The following is a 17,668-nucleotide window of genomic DNA, read 5'->3' on the forward strand; positions in this document are numbered from 1 at the left end:
AAAAGGATTTATGCAGAGGAGTGGCTACGGTGCCCAGTGAGCAATGATGCTTGTCCAGGCAAATCCATCTGTAGCCTTCAGTGAACCAGCTTTTTCAAAGAGCGTGAGGATGGTGACAAGCTTAGTGAACATTCCAGAATGTTCCTTCCTTTCTCGGGTGATGACCATGCTGCTGTTTCTCAGGTGGAACTCTAGGGAAACTTGGGCTTGCCTCCTCTGGGAGCTGCGCCACTTCAATGAGGACTCCAGCAGTGGACTTGGCTTGAGTTCCCTTTAGTTTCCTGTGCCTGCTGCAGACCTCCTAGTGGTTAGTGCTGCTAGTCAGCAGCTGGCTGTCCTTGGTGGGGCCAGAACTGGAGCTGCCTGGGCAGCAGAGAGATGCTGAGGTGCCTGTGTGTCTTGTGCACCAGGTTTACCAACAGTTCTAAAGCTGTCCAATGCCGTCCCTTAGGTCCCACAGGCAAGAATGGCTCCAGAAGGCGAAGTAAGTCATTTTGGGGTAAAGAGAGGTCAAACCAGAGAGGGAGAAGGCTGGTGCTCTTTGCTGACTCAGGAGTGAAGTGAAAAGGGGCCGAATTGTTTTATGCGCCTCTGGGAACATTGTGTGACCAGAGCCACTCTGCTGGATCAGGAATGTGTATTCTTGTGGATGTGCCAGGGGCGGCGGGGAGGGGGGGAATGCTAAAATTGACACTGTTTATCTTTTTTTTTTTTTAGAATTTTTACATGATGTGTAAATACAATATGATCATTGCGGGCAAATAAGAAAAGGTAGAGGAGTCCCCGTCATGACTCAGCAGGTTAAGAACCCAGCTAGTATCCATGAGGATGCGGGTTCAATCCCTGGCCTAACTCTGTGGGTTGAGGAGCTGGCATTGCCGTGAGCTCCAGCGTAGGTCAGAGATGTAGCTCGGATCCCTCATTGCAGTGGCTATAGCTTAAGCTGGCAGAATCAGCAGCTCTGATTCAACCCCTGGGAAGTTCCATATGCCGTGGGTGGTGTGGCCCTAAAAAAAAAAAGAAAAGAAAAGGTAGAGAAGCAAAAGAAAAAGAGACAAAACCACCCTGATCCATAAGAGAGAACCTCCATGAACAGTTTGCTTTTTATCCTGGTAGGCTTTTTCCGATGCAAATAAATGCATGTAAACGGAACCTTCTATTGCTCTTGCTGTGGAATTTGCTTTGCGTGATCATGCTTCTGCCATCAGAACATCTGTCATTAGGTACTGAGCCATTATCAGTGGTCATTATCTGCAGGGGGCATGTGGGGAGATGCCAGGTGTTTGCCAACCATGATCTGGGCAGAAGAGTGAATGACTATATTGCTTTGCTTCAGAGAAAATCCTCTCCACTTGATAGAAGCACAGTGTTAGAGACATATACTTCTTACCCTTGTAGACACACTACACCTGCAAAACTGCTCATGGCAAATATATTAATGAACGTTCACTTCCACAAACTAGTCTTTACTTGAAAAGCAAATTATTATAAAAATATTTAATCTCCAAACAATTTGAAAAATGGTAGAAATTTTAAGTCCTAGCCTTTCCCCCCCTCCACTTGGATGAATCATCTGCAAAATACTGAGTGTGGGAGGAGGGGGTTCCTACTTCCAGCAGAGAAGCCGGGCAAACCCCTGAGAAGTTCCATATGCCTGGGAAGTTACCACTTGCCCATGATGGTAAATCCCATGGATAGTTTGCACCCTCAGTGTGATAGGGATAGTGTTTCTGGGGTCTCCCTCTCCAAGTCCGTACCCTCCATCTGATAGGGAAAAACATTAGATAAATCCTAACTGTGGTACCAAAGTCCCTGCCCAGTTCTCAAAACTGCCAAGGTCAGGAGTCCGCATCGAGGCACTGCGAAAATGAATCCAACTAGGAACCATGAGGTTGTGGGTTCGATCCCTGGCCTCTCTCGGTGGGTTAAGGATCCAGCCTTGCCGTAAGCTGTGGAAAGGTTGCAGATGTGGCTCGGGTCCCAAGTTGCTGTGTCTGTGACGTAGGCTGGCGGCTACAGCTCAGATTTGACCCTTAGCCTTGGAACCTCCATATGCCTCCAGTGTGGCCCTAGAAAAGGCAAAAAAATTATGTAGTAATTATAATAACAATATATCAATAGTGATTCATTCATTGAGCAAATGTACCAGAGTAATGTAACGCCGGATCCTTAACCCACTGTGCTGGTCTGGGGCTCCAGAGAGGCTACTGATTCCGTTGCACCACAGCAGGAACTCCTCTCATGCTGTGTTTAAAATGAGAATCTTTAAAATAAGAAGAGAAGTTGCCACTGTGGCTCAGCAGGTCAAGAACAAGAACCCAACCTAATCTCTGTGAGGATGACTGGCCTTGCTCAGTGGGTTAAGGATCTGGCATTGCCACAAGCTGCAGCATAGGTCACAGATGCATAGTGGATTCAGTGTTGCTGTGGCTGTGGCAAAAGCTGGCAGCTACAGCTCTGATTCGACCCTGGCCTGGGAACTTCCATATGCCACAGGTGTGGCCCTAAAAAGAAAAAATAAAATTAGAAGAAAGAAAAAAAAAATACATTTCTGCAAAGTAGTAAACGTCTGGGTGTCTGTTAATTAAACTGTCACAGGATTCCTGTGAGCAGCTGACTCCACTGTGTTTCAAATAGAGTAAAATGGACAAGATAACGGTTTTGCTCAGCCCTTCCTGTATACACTGGCCATGAGTTTCTTCTCAAACTTACTGTTAGGGATGGGGAAATGATTAAGCTTTAGAATTTACTCTTTCTGCTGTCTCTATTGAGCTGCACAAAGACAACCCCTTTGAATTTCCCCTGAGATCTGCAGGTTAAAGCGAGGTGGCCATGAGGGGCCGTTTGGGGTGTTTTTGGTGCCCTGGCTCCCAAATCGTCACTCATCTCCCTGAAGGAGTCTTTTGTGCCCATCTCGTTTTTTTCTTGGGATTTTCTATGCCAAGTACAACAAAAGAAATGTGTGTCTTGTGGGAATCCTTTGTAAGGAGCTGAATTGGTTTTATGGGGCAGACTGTTGTGTGTGGGAAAGAGTCTTAGTTTGCCCTGTTCGCTCCTGTCTGCCTGGTGCCTGGGGTCCTGGTGTGTATAGTTCCATTATGTTCCCATGAACATGGCAGAGAACATCTTTTTCCCCTTCCCAGCTCAGTTCTGCAAGACCACTTAGGTGTGGGCAGATTGGAATTGTTTCTGAAAAGGTTGAAACTTTTCAAAAAGAGTGTTTTAGCTGCTTCAGCGTGAACCAGGTATCCAACAAAATCCATATCCAGACCACAACGTAGAGTATAAGACTGGCCTTTGCAAGGTCCGTTTCTGCCCCCATTACCAACTCCACATTCATATTGCTCGCCTCAAGACAGGCCAGTAAATTGAGACAAGTTACTGGGACAAGGAATAGTGACTTTATTAGAAAGCCAGCAGATCCAGAAGAGAGTGGACTCATGTCCCAAAGGACCATGTTACCCGACAGAGCATTCAGATTTCTTTTACGCTAAAAGGGGAGGGGGTGTGTGTGGTTCATGAAAACTTTTTGGTGCAGGAATCCTTTATTCTTGCAGCTGTCCACATAGGTCAGGTCATGATGTTCCTGTAAACCTCCAACAAGGCAAATGTTACTGTCTCTTCTGCAACCTTTTGTCTTCATATGAATGGAAAAGTGTTATAACTTCAAAAGTCAGGGCCTTAAGAATGGGCTCTCCTGTATATCTCAGGCTTGTAGCAAAAGCAATAGAATACAAGGTTAAAGTAAAAGAAACACATCCAGGGAGAGTCAGATTTGCTCTTCCCTACACCCCAAAATGCCAGCCCTTAAGTTTTGAAGGCCCTTCCTGTGTCTGTGTTGGCTCTGCAGCACCTCCAGGCATTCTTTCTAGGGCCTCTGTTCTGTAAAAATCTTTTAAGTTCACTAATTTTTTAAACCACTCTTACACAGCTGTATGTAAATTCACCTTTTTCTCCAGGGTAATCTTTGTCATTAATATTTTTACTTTGTGGACACACACCTGCTAAATGAACAAAAAAAAGAAAGGATTCTTCTAAAATATGTGCAATAGACCTCTCTCCCCTCTCAATGACAGTTTCATAGCTGGAGAGCTGTCTTTTTGCCAGTAGGCAAGTGTCCGTTCTCCTTATAGTTGGAGGCCTCTGACTGTCGGGCCATTCAGCATGTCTTAAAGTAAACAGCACAGACTTTCCGAAATCAGGCTTTTGGGTTTCGATCCCAATTCAGTTTGGGGCAAAGCATGCTTGAACTGCTTTGTGCCTCAGTTAATCATCTATAAAATGGGATCATAATAAAACTATGTCCTACAAAGGGCTTGGACCAGTGCCTCTTACAGAGTTTGCATCCTCGTCCTGCCAGTGCTTCTTAAATAAATATGTGAGGCCTCTCTCTAAAAAGAAGCCGTAGTCCCCTCCACTGGTTTGGCGTTTCAAGGGCAGTACTTTACTTTAGTGCTGGAAAGATGGAGAGAGAAAAGAGGAGAGGGAACCATATGGCAAGGTGGGCCCCAGGGGAAAGGTGTCTGGTGGCGTCTGCCACTCTGTTCTGTTCCAAACACAGTCACTTAGGTTTCACTAATGTGGTCCTTGTGGGCGGGAGTGTACGTTTACATATCAAATGATTGCTGAGGATGCATGGCTGCATTTGCTTTGAATTTCATGCCTGGTGGTTTCTTTTTTTTTTTTTTTCCCTTCTTCTTCTGGCTTTATACAGTCCCTGAAGAAAATTAATAGGGAGCCCGACACTATTACATTCATACCAGTGAACTGAGTACCACCTCACAATAGTACTATTCTCAGCCACAGATCCCTGCCTCAGCGGCCATAATCACTCAGTTCTTCACCTCAGTGCCTCCACGAACAGAGCTCCCATTGAGGCCCAGGGGGATCCCACAGGGAGGAATCACCCAGCTGCACACGAGATTCAGCCTGTGGGTTATCCTCAGAAGGGATCCGTGGGGCTGAGGGGGTGGGGGGTGGGGGGCAGGGAAAACTCGGACGCCGTCCTGACAAGGGGGGTCTGGGGAGTGTCACAGTCCCCATCCATGGCAGCCTCTCACGACTGTATGCTTCTTCATCCTGTTTATCCTTCGGCCTCAAAAGTCTTCTCAGTTTTTGAGACAGAGAGACTGATGATCCTCATGTTTCTCCAGGAAGAGGTATTCATACTCCAGTATTTCTGTATCGTTTCGTCAGCACAGCAGTTAACTGGGAAAACTCCCTTGCATTTTGCTGCTGGCATAATAGGGAAGAACAGATCTAACTCCATGTTGGATCTATTCTACTGCTTTTGCTTTGAGTTAAGAATGTTGCCCATAGCCTGACATATACACGAGAGCCCATTCTCAGGGCTCTGACCTTTAAGGGTCTAATACTTTTTCGTGCATGTAGAGATAAAAAGTTGGAGAACAAAAAATAACATTTGTTTTGATGGCGGTTAGGAACCCGATGACCTGATCTACATGGACAGCTCCAAGAACAAAGGATCCCCACTCCAAGAAGTTTGCAATAGCCACACCCCCTCCCTCTTCTTGCCTTTAAGTGCTTTGCAGAATTCCCGTCATGGCGCAGCAAAAACGAATCCAACTAGGAACTATGAGGTTGCAGGTTCGATTTCTGGCCTCGCTCAGTGGGTTAAGGATCCGGCGTTGCCGTGAGCTGTGGTGTAGTTCACAGACATGGCTCAGATCCTGTGTTGCTGTGGCTCTGGCATAGGCCAGCAGCTGTAGCTCCTCCCATTGGACCCCTAGCCTGGGAACCTCCATGTAACGCAGGTGCAGCCCTAAAAGAAGCCAAAAAAAATAAAGTGCTTTGCTAAACCCTTCAAGTTCAGGGCTTGGGAGCACAAGCCCTTTGTCTCTTTGCTTGGCCCTGCCATAAACCTCTCTTTGCTCCAGACTCTGACTCCTTGTTTGTTTGGCCTCACTATGTGTCAGGCACATGAATTTGCATTTGGTAGCAGTGGGAGAGTAAGCTGGAAGTCAAAGTCTTTGGAACATAAGGTCTCAGAGCACCTAGAAGCTTAGTAAAACTCACCTACCTTGTATTTGTTCAGATCCAAAATTTACTTCACTCTTCGTCCCACTTAAGAAATAAAAGAAGCTAGACAATTATTCCCTCAGCAATGGCCCAGGCCTTTCAGCTTTCATGCAGTGCATCTTTCTTGCTCTAGTATTTTCTTTCTTCCTCCTGTTCTTGTGGCAAGTGATACTGAAAATTATCCTTTATCAAAGGAAGCCTTTGGAGTTCCCATTGTGACCCAGTGGGTTATGAACCCAACTAGTATCTGTGAGGATTCAGGTTTGATCCCTGGCCTCGATTAGTGGGTTAAGGATCCAGTGTTGCAGTGAGCTTCGGCATAGGTCGCAGATGCAGCTAGAATCCTACATTGCTGTGGCTCTGGTGTAGGCTGGCAGCTACAGCTCTGATTTGACCCATAGCCTGGAAACTTCCATATGCCACAGGTGTGGCCCCCCCCCAAAAAAAGAGTAAAAAAAAAGAAAAGCAAAAATAAAGGAAGCCTTTGACAGCTGCCTTACTTCTCCAGACTTGCACTAAAACTCAAGGTTTTCTTAAACTTGTGTCTTCTGAGATACCATTCCTATGTTCAGGACATATTTGTTGTCGCATCTTTTAAGTTGTGTTCATTTTACTGTGCATGAGTTGATTTTTCTCACCTAAATCTTGAGGGTAATCCCATCACCCTCGAGTTGCTTTACAGGAGGGAGCTTTAGAGCCAGGCAGACTAGGTTTGCATCCTGACTCAGTCGGGTCACACAGGCTTTTGACCCTGAACACATCATTCACTTTTCAAGCTTCGGTATTGCTACCTGTAAAATGGGCCTATTTTCTCATACAGTGAGGAGATGAAATGTGTTAATTTACATAAGGTATTTTATATTGTTTTCGCTGTACAACCTATTGGTTTTTTTAAGGTTAGCTAATGTTTTGGTTAAATTTTGATCAAAGAAGCCGTCACATAGCAAAAATGCATCGTTTTCCACATCATGTTACATTGAGTTTCATCTATGAAACATCAGCAGGGAGTTTGACATTCCTTGAGGTTCTTCAACAACGCTTAATGTTGTTATCTGCAAAGCAGGTCTTCTTTTCTTCGTTCATTCGTTGCTGTTTTCTTCACCCCTTGCTCATGTCTTTATAACTCCTCGAACAGGGGGAGGTGATTTAACAGTTGCTTAGAGGGGAAGATAATAGAAGATACATCATAGGCAGGAGCAAAGACAGCAGCCACCCGCAGCTGTGGGTTTAACCCAGATGGGCAGTGAGCCGACAATTAAATGATCCACTCGCCATTGAAAGAACAAAGAACCATGAACGAAAAGCTGCCATGAGCACTGAAGGATGCAGGGTGAGATGGGGCCCAGATCCATAATCGCCTGTGGCTGTTGATTGACTTGTCGATGGTACCGTGGCCTGGATGGTGCTGACAACTCTGAGAAATGCCATGAATAGAATCATGGGGCTTCTCTTGTACATCCTGGCCTTAGCAGTAACCCAGTACCTCTTCCTCCCAAGGTACCACAGTACGTGGAAACAGCCTTTGGGCTCAGGTTCCAGGTAGCCCTTTTTAAAAAAACTCTTCCAAGTTAGAATTTTTTTTCTTTGCTGAACAGCTTGAGTCTTCCACAGAGAAGCACTAAATCTCATTTCCTACCCTGAAATCTTGTTAACGGAGGTTTTTTTTTTCCCCCTTATCTGGCCCCATTGTGTTTGCATGACATGTGGATTTTCATTCAGCTTTTCCATAGTCTATACACAGCTTCCATTCTGCTGAGAAAGTGTTTGATTTGATTCACCCTTGAAGCAATGTTATGGAAATCAGGTGCTTGGGAAAAGAATGGGCTTCCATGGGTGAGGGGCTTTTTGTCCTGGGCCCACAGAAGGGAGGCTCTGGGGATGGAGTTGGACAAGCCAAACTGCCCGGAAGCACCAGGTGTTGTTTGAGAAGTGAAAGAGGTGCAGCAACAGATTGTGATTTCTTTAGAAACACATCCAGGTAACCTGCTGTGTTTCTTGGTGAAATTGACTGTGCAGAGAGCTCACTTAGAAATAGCTACAGGGCCTCGGATCCGGCAAGTCCAGAGGTGTGATGCTTTTAAGTAGCAGAAATGTCATCTCTACTTGCATTCAAAAAGTGTGTGTGTGTGAGATGGAGAGAAAAATCAAAAACAAGTGTGGGGCCTGACTTGGTGAGGTAGACGTAAAGGAAAAAAAATGTTTTTCTTACAAATTTGCATGCCATCTTTGGCGAAAAGGGTAGTATGTACATTTTGGATTTCCCTCATTTAAAAAATTTAGTTCCTGATAGATATTAGTCAATAAAATATTATATGTGCTGCTGCTTTCTTTAAAAGACTACTCTGGGAATTCCCATTGTGGCTCAGTGGGTTAAGGACCTGACATTGTCTCCATGAGGATGTGGGTTCAGTTCCTGCCCTCGCTCAGTGGGTTAAGGATCTGATGTTGCTATAAGCTTCGGTGTAGGTCACAGATATGGCTCTGATCACGCATTGCTGTGGCTGTGGTGTAGGCCTGCAGCTGCAGCTCCAATTTGACCCCTGGCCTGGGAACTTCCATATGCTGCAGGCGCAACCAGAAAAAAAAAATAAAAAGATTACTCTGAATGTGATGTAACCTCTGATTACAGATTGGAATTGGGGAATTAAAAGTATGACTCTCCTTTAGTCTGACTCTTGAGCTGTGCATGACTGTTGGGCTTAAAATCAAATGCCCCATAATGCTGTTTACTTGATGTTCACTTCCTTTTTGTTTTTCTTTTTCTTTTTGGCTTTTTAGGGCCGCACTTGTGGCATATGGAGGTTCCCAGGCTAGGGGTCTAATCAGAGCTGTAGCTGCCAGCCTACGCCACAGCCACAGCAACACAGGATTTGAGCCACATCGGTGACCTATGCCACAGTTCACGGCAACGCCGAATCCTTAACCCACTCAGCGAGGCCACCGATCGAACTTGTAACCTCATGGTTCCTAATTGGATTTGTTTCTGCTGCACCGTGATGTGAACTCCCTGAGTTGTTTTTTTTGCTGTTGTTGTTTTTTTTAGTTAGTCATATGCCTGCCTTTAACTATCATGCCTCTCTCAGGTTAGTGATGATAAATGTATTATATATATTTTGAGGGGATGGTGTGGGAATGCTGAGGTTAAGAAAGATTATGACCCAAAGGTAAGTAGCTGAAAAGTAGGAAAACTCAGATTCAGAAACCAAGTATCAGGCTCGTTAGAATTACAGATACTTAAGAGTAAATGAGTTTAGGACTGCTAGTTAAATGTGGCAATTTGAACACACATACTACCTCTCCCCCTTCCAAACATCACTAAAAAATGATAGTGAAGAAATACAAAAGGTCATATAGCCACAAGGGAACAGAGGACCAGGAAGAACCACGTGGATACGCCAGTAACGCCTGTGGAAGAGCAGGATGGTTCTGCAAATGAGAGGGCATCACGCCCACCCAACACTGGTGGACAGGCCATCAGAGGCTAGTGAGTCCATGGCACAGAGCAGTACCTCTGAAGGAGGCTGGTGGGGTGAGCTGTGGTGGAGTGGCCACCAATAGCGGTCTAGGCTGCTTCTGAGCTGCTGCTTAAGTCTCAGCTGTAGCCACTGCCCCACCCAGGCTCTGCCTTGGGACTGGGCCACCTCTGTTCCATGGCCGAGTTTTCTCCCCAGTCCTGGCTGTCCCACATCCATCAAAAAAAAAAAAAATTAGAACTAATAAATGTAATCAGCAAAGTTTCAGGTATACAAGAGATAAGGTGCTTGTCTATACACTAATGATGAAGTAGCAGAACGACAGAGTAAAACACAACAGTCCCATTTAAAATTGCATTTAGGAGTTCCTGTCATGGCCCAGTGGAATCGAATTCGACTAGGAACCATGAGGTTGCAGGTTCGATCCCTAGCCTTGCTCAGTGGGTTATGGATCTGGCATTGCCATGAGCTGTGGTATAGGTCGCAGATGTAACTTGGATCCCATGTTGCTGTGACTGTGGTATAGGCCGGCAGCTACAGCTCTGACTCAACCCCTGGCCTGGGAACCTCCATATGCTGCGGATGTGGCCCAGGAAAGACCAAAAGACAAAAAATAAAAAATAAAATTGCATCTAAATGAATGAAAGACCTAGGAATAAATTTAATCAAGGAGGTAAAACTATAAAACTATAAAATGCTGATGAAGGAAATTGAAGATGCTATAAAGAATTGGAAAGGTATCCCATGCTCTTGGATTGGAAGAATATTATAGTCATATTACCCAAAACAATCTACAGATCTACTGCAGTCTGTATCAGAATATCCATAATAGTTTTCATAGAACAAAACAAATAATCTTAAAATTCCAATGGATCCACCCAAAAATGCCAAGTTGCCAAAACAATCTTTGAGGAGAAAAAAAAAAAAAAGCAGACTTCAGACTATACTACAAAGCTACAGTCATCAAAAGAGTATGGCATTAGCACAAGAATAGACACATAGATCAATGGAATATAATAGAGAGCCCAGAAATAAACCTGCACATTTATGGTCAATTAATTCATGGAAAAGGAGATACAGTGGAGAAGACAATCTCTTCAATACATGGTGCTTGGAAAACTGGACATACAAGAGTGAGATTAGAACATTTCCTCACACCATTTGCAAAAAAAATCTCAAAATGGATTAAAGACCTAAATCTGGTAGACCATAAGTCTTGTAGAAGAGAACATAGGCAGAACACTCTTTGACATAAATAGTAGCAATATTTTTTTGGATATGTCTCCCAGGGCAGAAGAAATAAAAGCAAATATAATCAAATAGAACCTAATTAAACCTAAGCTTTTGTATAATAAAGGAAACCATTGATAAAATGAAAAGACATTCTACCGAGTGGAAGAAAATATCTGTGAATGATGTGACCAACAAGGGGTTAATCATGAAAATATAAACTCAATATCAAGAACCACACAACCCAATCCAAAAAAATAGGCAGAAGACGTGACTAGAGATTTTTCCATAGAAGATATGCAGATGGCCAACATGCACATGAAAAGATGCTCAATAACACTAATTATTAGAGAAATAGAAATTACAACAACAATGATAGACTACCTCACACCAGTCAGAATGGCTATCATCTAAAAGTCCATGGATAACACATGTTGGCGAGGATGTGGAGAAAGGGGAACCCTAGTACACTGCTGGTGGGAATGTACATGGGTACAACCACCATGGCAAACAGTATGGAGGTTCCTCAAAAAACTAAAAATAGAACTACCGTATGATCCAGCAACCCCACTCTTGGGTAAATAAGCAGAAAAAACAAAAACACTCGTTAGAAAAGATAAACACACGTCAGTGGTCATAGCATACTGTTTACAGTAGCCAAATAACAGAAAGCAGCACAAATACCCATCAATGGACGAATGGACAAGAAATTGGTATATATACACTGGAATGTTGCTAAGCAATAAAAAAGAATGAAATTCTGCTATTTGCAGCAACATGGTTGTACCTAGAGATTACGATGCTCAGTGAAATAAGCCAGAGGAAGAGAAGTAATGTATGAGGTATATGGAATCTAAAAAACTAAAACAAATGAATGTGCATAGTGAAACAGAAACAGACTCACAGGTATGGAAAGCAGACTGTTAGTAACCAGAGGGAAGGTAAAGGTAGGGGATTAAAAGATACAAACTATTTTATATGAAGGAAATAAGCACAAGGATATATTGTACAGCACAGGGAATTATAGCCATTATCTTGTAATGACTTTTAATGGAGTAAGAGCTATAAAAATACTGAATCACTATGCTGTATACCTGAAACTGATTTACAATTGTTAATCAACTATATTAAAAAAAAAAACATTTGAAGGATTTAGCCTCATTTGGAGAGGGGGTGGATATTCCCAGTGGCAATGATGTTTGCGCTGAGTCCTTTATTTATTTATTTATTTATTTATTTATTTATTTATTTATTTATTTTTTGCATCAAGTCTTGAACAATGAGTAAGAATGTCAAGTAAAGGAAAGTGGAAGAAGTTCCAGGCAGAGGGAGCAAACACATATGAGTTAGGAGATTTATTTATGACATGGAGAAGAGCCTGGAGAGAGATTGGGATGCTAGCATTGAGGATTCTAAAGGAGAAGATGGTTTGATGGGTGGAAGGATGGGTAGAAGGCTAGACTTTGAAAGAGGTTCATCTGAAGACAGAGTCAGTATCAGAAAGGATGACCATGGGTAGATGATGGAGCCTTGGGAAACATGCATGTCCATGCATGGAGGGGCCAGAGGAGACCCAGGGAGAAAGAGCTGGGAAGTGGCTCACTCTAGGGGACATCACAGAGGTCTAGGAAGTGGAAGGTCCCACCCCAAAGGGAGGGGCCAGCAGCGTGAACTTGGCGGGCAGGTTGGCGAAGGCAGAGTCTGGAAGGTAGATGGAGGGTTTGGCACAAGATGCCCTGGAAGTCTTGAGTGGAGCATTGGCCAGTGTGAGCTGGGTTGAGGAGGAGTTGAGAAAATGGGAAGAGAGAGAGTGATTACTGGAGGAATAGGTGTTCTCACTGAAGGCAGGTAGAATGAAACTGCTGGCATGAATGGTGAGTGAAATGGCCCTGACTTGTATCTGTGCCAGAGACCCATCTGCTTGTGAGGACCACCAGCTCTTCCTCTCGTTGACCTTCTGTTTCCTCCCAGTTTAAACCTTTCATGCATGTATTTTACATGCATGAAAATTCACCCTTCTTTTAAGTGTACGGTTCTGAGTTTTGACAAATGAATGTGGTGTGTAACTGCTACCACAATCAAGATGTCGCATTGCTCCATCACCCCAGAAAACTCCCCTATGTGCCTCTGGAGTCAACCCCTGCCCTGCTGCCTCTGCTCTGTCTTCTGTCCTATAGCACCCACATCAAGGGTTTCATTTGTCAGGCATTACAATTAATGGTTTAATTCACTTAATCTCGGCTCTCAGTTTTATCCTAACAAGGGATTTCATTTATTTGTTCACTCTTTCTTTCTAAAATAGTTTGAAAGAAACTGTTTTTTTGTTTTGTTTTGTTTTTCTTTCTTGGCTACACCTGCAGCATGCAGAAGTTCCCAGGCCAGAGATCTAACCCACACCACAGCAGTGACAATGCTGGATCCTTAACCGCTAGGCTGCCAGGAAACTCCAGTTTGAAGCTATTTTGTTCATGTCATGGGTTTCATCGGATGCCTAGTAGTGAACTAATTTGAGCATTTTTGCGATTAACTTCTTGAAGTGGTTTTGTTTTGTTTTGTTTTTTCCCCAATGGCCACACTCGAGGCATATGGAAGTTCCCAGGCCAGGATTAAACTGGAGCCACAGCTGTGACTTATCTATGGCAATGCCAGATCCTTAACCCAGTGCACTAGGCAGGGGATCGACCCTCTGCAGCAACCCATGAGCTGCTACAGTCAGGTCCTTAACCCACTGCACCACAGCAGAAGCTCCTGAAATGGATTCTTAATGCATCAGGCTTATGAAACGTAACTCATCAGGGTAAATAACTCACTTTTTTCAACATGTTTAATTTCACTGGTATTATGCATGTTTATAACAGTTAACCAGACTGTTATCAGTATATAATTTATAAGGACAAGTTATCCAGGAAAAACAAAGGCTCGTTTCCTCCTGTTGTTTAAGTCAAGCACTAAGTCACTAATTCACCTTTCAGTCCCTAAAATAGTTGATCTGCTGCTTCTAGCCCAGGCTGGCTCAAAAGGGAAATCATGTCAGTATTTATCCCATTTGGTTGCAAGACATTCGAAGTAAATGATCTTCCTTTTAAGATGTAGCCTGTATTCATCAGTGGCTTTGGATCATGTTTGCTCTGAGTGCTCTAAGTGCCATTTTTCTTTGTGGAGCTTAACCTACTTTCTACTTTCTGAATAACATTTCTTATTCCTTCAGAAATTATTGTGGCAGAAAATATTAGCATGACCCAAAGCCTTTGGGATACCTGTGGTTTTATTTCCAGCTTATAAACATTTGATATATTATGTTTCTTTTTAACTGAAAACTGTAATTCAGAAAGGTTGGCCAAAACCACTAAGCTGACATGAGAAAGGGATAAAAATGGTTTTTCATGTGTGGTGAAAAGTCTCTTCTATGAGAGCACCCCTTGGAGAACGGACCTGGGAACAGCTCATTAAGAAATGAACGAATAACGCCTCGAGGTTTACATGCACCACTTTGCTCTGCATGGATTAGTAGTGTGAAGGGGTTTCCGAAATTGAGGAGCATCATGAATCAGCATGAGGGTATCAACAGCTCTCTATTTTGTATGACTCAGGGCACACCTCAGTGTTAAGTTTGGGTCCTTTCAGAAGATGACACTTAAAACGTTTGGCTGCAATAGAACATTTTTATTTCTTTTAGCAGAATCACTCACAAGTCCAGAAGGGACTCTCGCAAAGTGGTGAGCCTCCCATCATGGGTGGTGTTCAAATGAGACTATATGCTTCCTGGGTGGGGATTTTTTCTGTATTGTGACCTCTACTGCTGAAACAGTACCTTGCACGTTATCATTCAGTTAGCTTCAGGATTGGGGGCTTTTTCTGGATTGTGACCCCCTCCTGAGACGGTGCCTGGCACACAACTGTTGAGTGTGTGAATATGAAACAGATGACCCTCTGTCAGGAAGAATGACCTCGGGGTCCTGTGTTGGATGGACAGGAGGACCGCAAAGTCCTTTCCTACTGTGCGAGGGTGGGTGTTTAGACCCCACCGGGACCAGTGACTTATGTGAAAGAGACGATTAGCTGATAACCTGGTAAACTAAGTTATGGTATTTGTAGATAGAGTTTGGACTCAGCAGCTTAATGACCTTTTCAGCATTTTCAGTTGTCTGTTCAATTTTGCTTTAGACTATCAGGTGCTTTTTTCATCACCAACATGAATTTGGCCAGTCTGAGTGGCTTGCTCGCCTCTGCTGCCCTCAGTCAGAGAAGGTACACTTCCCAGCTGAAGGAAAACCACTCAGTTGTGGTTCTCCTGGTAATAGGTTTTTCCTCTCTTTTTTTTTTTTTTTTTAATGGCCACACCTATGGTGTATGGAAGTTACAGAACTGAGGATCGAATTGTAGCTGCAGCTGCAGCCACAGCCACACTGGATCCTTAACCCACTGAATGAGGCCAGGAATTGAATTCAAATCCTCACAGAGACAACGTCAGGTCCTTAACCTGCTGATCCACAAGGGAACTCCCAGGTTTTGCCTTTAACAGTTTCCAAGATACCAACACACTCTGTCCGGTGATGCTATTCGCATGACAGAAGACTCTCACCTTTGGGGCTCCGGCTGCTCCTGAGCTAGTGGGAGGCAGAAGGGAGGAGGAGGTGGGAGGAAATGAGATGGAAAAGTGCATCTGATTGGGAGGCAAAAAAAATTGATCTGTGATTCCACACACAGGGAATCGTGTGCCAGAGCCATGGGGTGTATCTTCAGGGGCAGGACACTCAAGCTGAAAGGTCCCCATCCTGTGTTCGGTCCCTTTCTTCTCACGCCGCTGCTGCTGTCTTCCATTGTAGAGCACCAGAACTACTTTGGAATTGACGAGAACCTTGGCCCTGTGGCAGTCAGCATCCGGAGAGAGAAGGTGGAAGACCCCAAGGAGAAAGAAGGGTCCCAGTTCAACTACCGGGTGGCTTTCAGGACGAGTGAGGTAAGGAACGCCTGTGTCTGTCAGGCTGGGGCCTCGGGGTGGCCGCTCAGGTGGTTTCCCCTTAGGGGTGGCGTTCATTGTCAGTGTTGATTCCAGCAGCTGAAATGACTGAAAGGACTTACTATTTTGTTCCCAATAAAAAAATTCTAAAACCTGTGATGGATGTTAGGTGGCGGTGATTTTACTGTCACCTCATGTGATGGAACAGACACACTGATCAGAGGGGCTTTCTGGTCTGAGAGAGAGGGCAAACGTGAACTATATGATTCATGTCAGTTTAAAAATGACTTTACAGGAGTTCCCGTCGTGGCGCAGTGGTTAACGAATCCGACTAGGAACCATGAGGTTGCAGGTTCAGTCCCTGCCCTTGCTCAGTGGGTTAAGGATCCGGCGTTGCCGTGAGCTGTGGTGTAGGTCACAGACGTGGCTCGGATCCCATGTTGCTGTGGCTGTGGTGTAGGCTGGCAGCTACAGCTCCGATTCGACTCCTAGCCTGGGAACCTCCATTTGCCTTGGGAGCGGCCCAAGAAATGGCAAAAAGACAAAAAAAAAAAAAAATGACTTCACAGAGTTCCCGTTGTGGCTCAGCCACGTTACATGACTAGTACCCTTGAGGATTCGGGTTTGATCCCTGGCCTCGCTCAGTGGGTCAAGGATCCAGCGTTGCCGTAAGCTGTGGTGTAGGCTGCAGATATGGCTTGGATCTTGTGTTGCTGTGGCCCTGGTGTAGGCCGGCGGCTGTAGCTCTGATGCGACCCCTAGCCCAGGAACCTCCATATGCCCCAGGTGCGGCCCTATCAAGAAATAAATAAATAAATATGACTTTAGAATCAAATGCAGAAAATCCAGCAGTCACAAGTGGTGGGATGCGTGGAGCTAGGCGGGTGGGGACGCAGATATATATGAAGCACTGGGTCTGGCCTGCACCCTAGGCTTCGTTCTCTTGACCGCTGTGATTAGACAGGCATGCGTCAGGCACATATTCCAGAACGTGTATTTTCCCTGACTCCCCCCTGATTAGGCAGGCGACCCAGAGCCTCTTGCTGGTCCCGCCCTCACATGTTTTAAGTTGCAGACCTGCACCGTCCAATTCAGGAGCCATTAAATCTACATTTAATGTAGCTATTTAAGGTCACCGAATCAAATAAAAAATGCCGTTCCTCAGTCATATCTATCACAGGTCAAAGGCTCGACAACCCCATGGGGTTTGTGGTTCCCGGATCCGCCCGTTCAGAAGCGAGCATCCTCATCACTGCAGAAGGCTCCGTGTGACGCCAAGCTGCGCAGCTCAGGGCAAGATTAGAACCAGGCCTCTAGACAGGCAGTGCTTGGCTTCCGCACTCCACCCCTTAGGTCTGGGATTAGGTTAGGTGTGCCGGGAGAGGAACCCACGTTTGAGGAAATGTGTCCCAGGTCGGGAGGCAGAATCTGGGGGGTTGGCTTCTCAGCCCTGAACCACCTGGTCACTGGATGGCCCCCCCTCTGCATCAGGAAGTGTCAGCAATGGAAAGTTAAAAAGAAGAAGAGAAAGAATGGAAGACAAGAAGATGAGGTTGAGAAAAAGAGCAAAGGGAGAAAGAAAAAGGAAGGCTGGAGGAGGTGGGCGTGGCCCTAGATCCGGCTCCTCCTCTGTGTCCTTCCTGTGTTGGTCCCCGTTGTGGTCAGTGTCCTCATGGCCCACGTCCTGCTTGGCCTCCCTCCTCCTGCTTTGGGCGCATCTAGTTAGGTCAGCCCTGCCTGGCTCGTTCTGGATCCCTGTCCCCTTCTGTGGTTGAAAGGCTGTTTGAGTGTTGAATTTGTTTCTTCAGATTGAAAACTTTATCCTCGTTGGTCCCACTCAGAAAAGCCTTCGCTTTCCTCCTCTCTCTCTTTTTAGTTTTTATTTTGGCCATGGTGTGCAGCAGCTTGAAGTGGGACCTCAGTTCCCAGACCAGGAATTGAACCCTGGCCACTGCAGTGAAAGCAC

At 44.9% G+C, this 17,668-nt stretch overlaps 1 protein-coding gene across 3 annotated transcripts in view; it reads left to right on the plus strand.

The window, feature by feature from the left end:
- SIPA1L2 (signal induced proliferation associated 1 like 2) overlaps nucleotides 1-17,668 on the plus strand; it is a 232,180-nt gene that overhangs the window by 123,453 nt on the left and 91,059 nt on the right. For all 3 annotated transcript variants that reach the window (XM_047760317.1, XM_047760319.1, XM_047760320.1), the window contains exon 4: nucleotides 15,569-15,702. In XM_047760317.1, the coding sequence (XP_047616273.1) occupies nucleotides 15,569-15,702 (134 nt within the window). The remainder of the gene's footprint in view (nucleotides 1-15,568; nucleotides 15,703-17,668) is intronic.

The sequence above is a fragment of the Phacochoerus africanus genome, chromosome 15, assembly GCF_016906955.1.
Source record: "Phacochoerus africanus isolate WHEZ1 chromosome 15, ROS_Pafr_v1, whole genome shotgun sequence".
Lineage (NCBI taxonomy): Eukaryota > Metazoa > Chordata > Mammalia > Artiodactyla > Suidae > Phacochoerus > Phacochoerus africanus.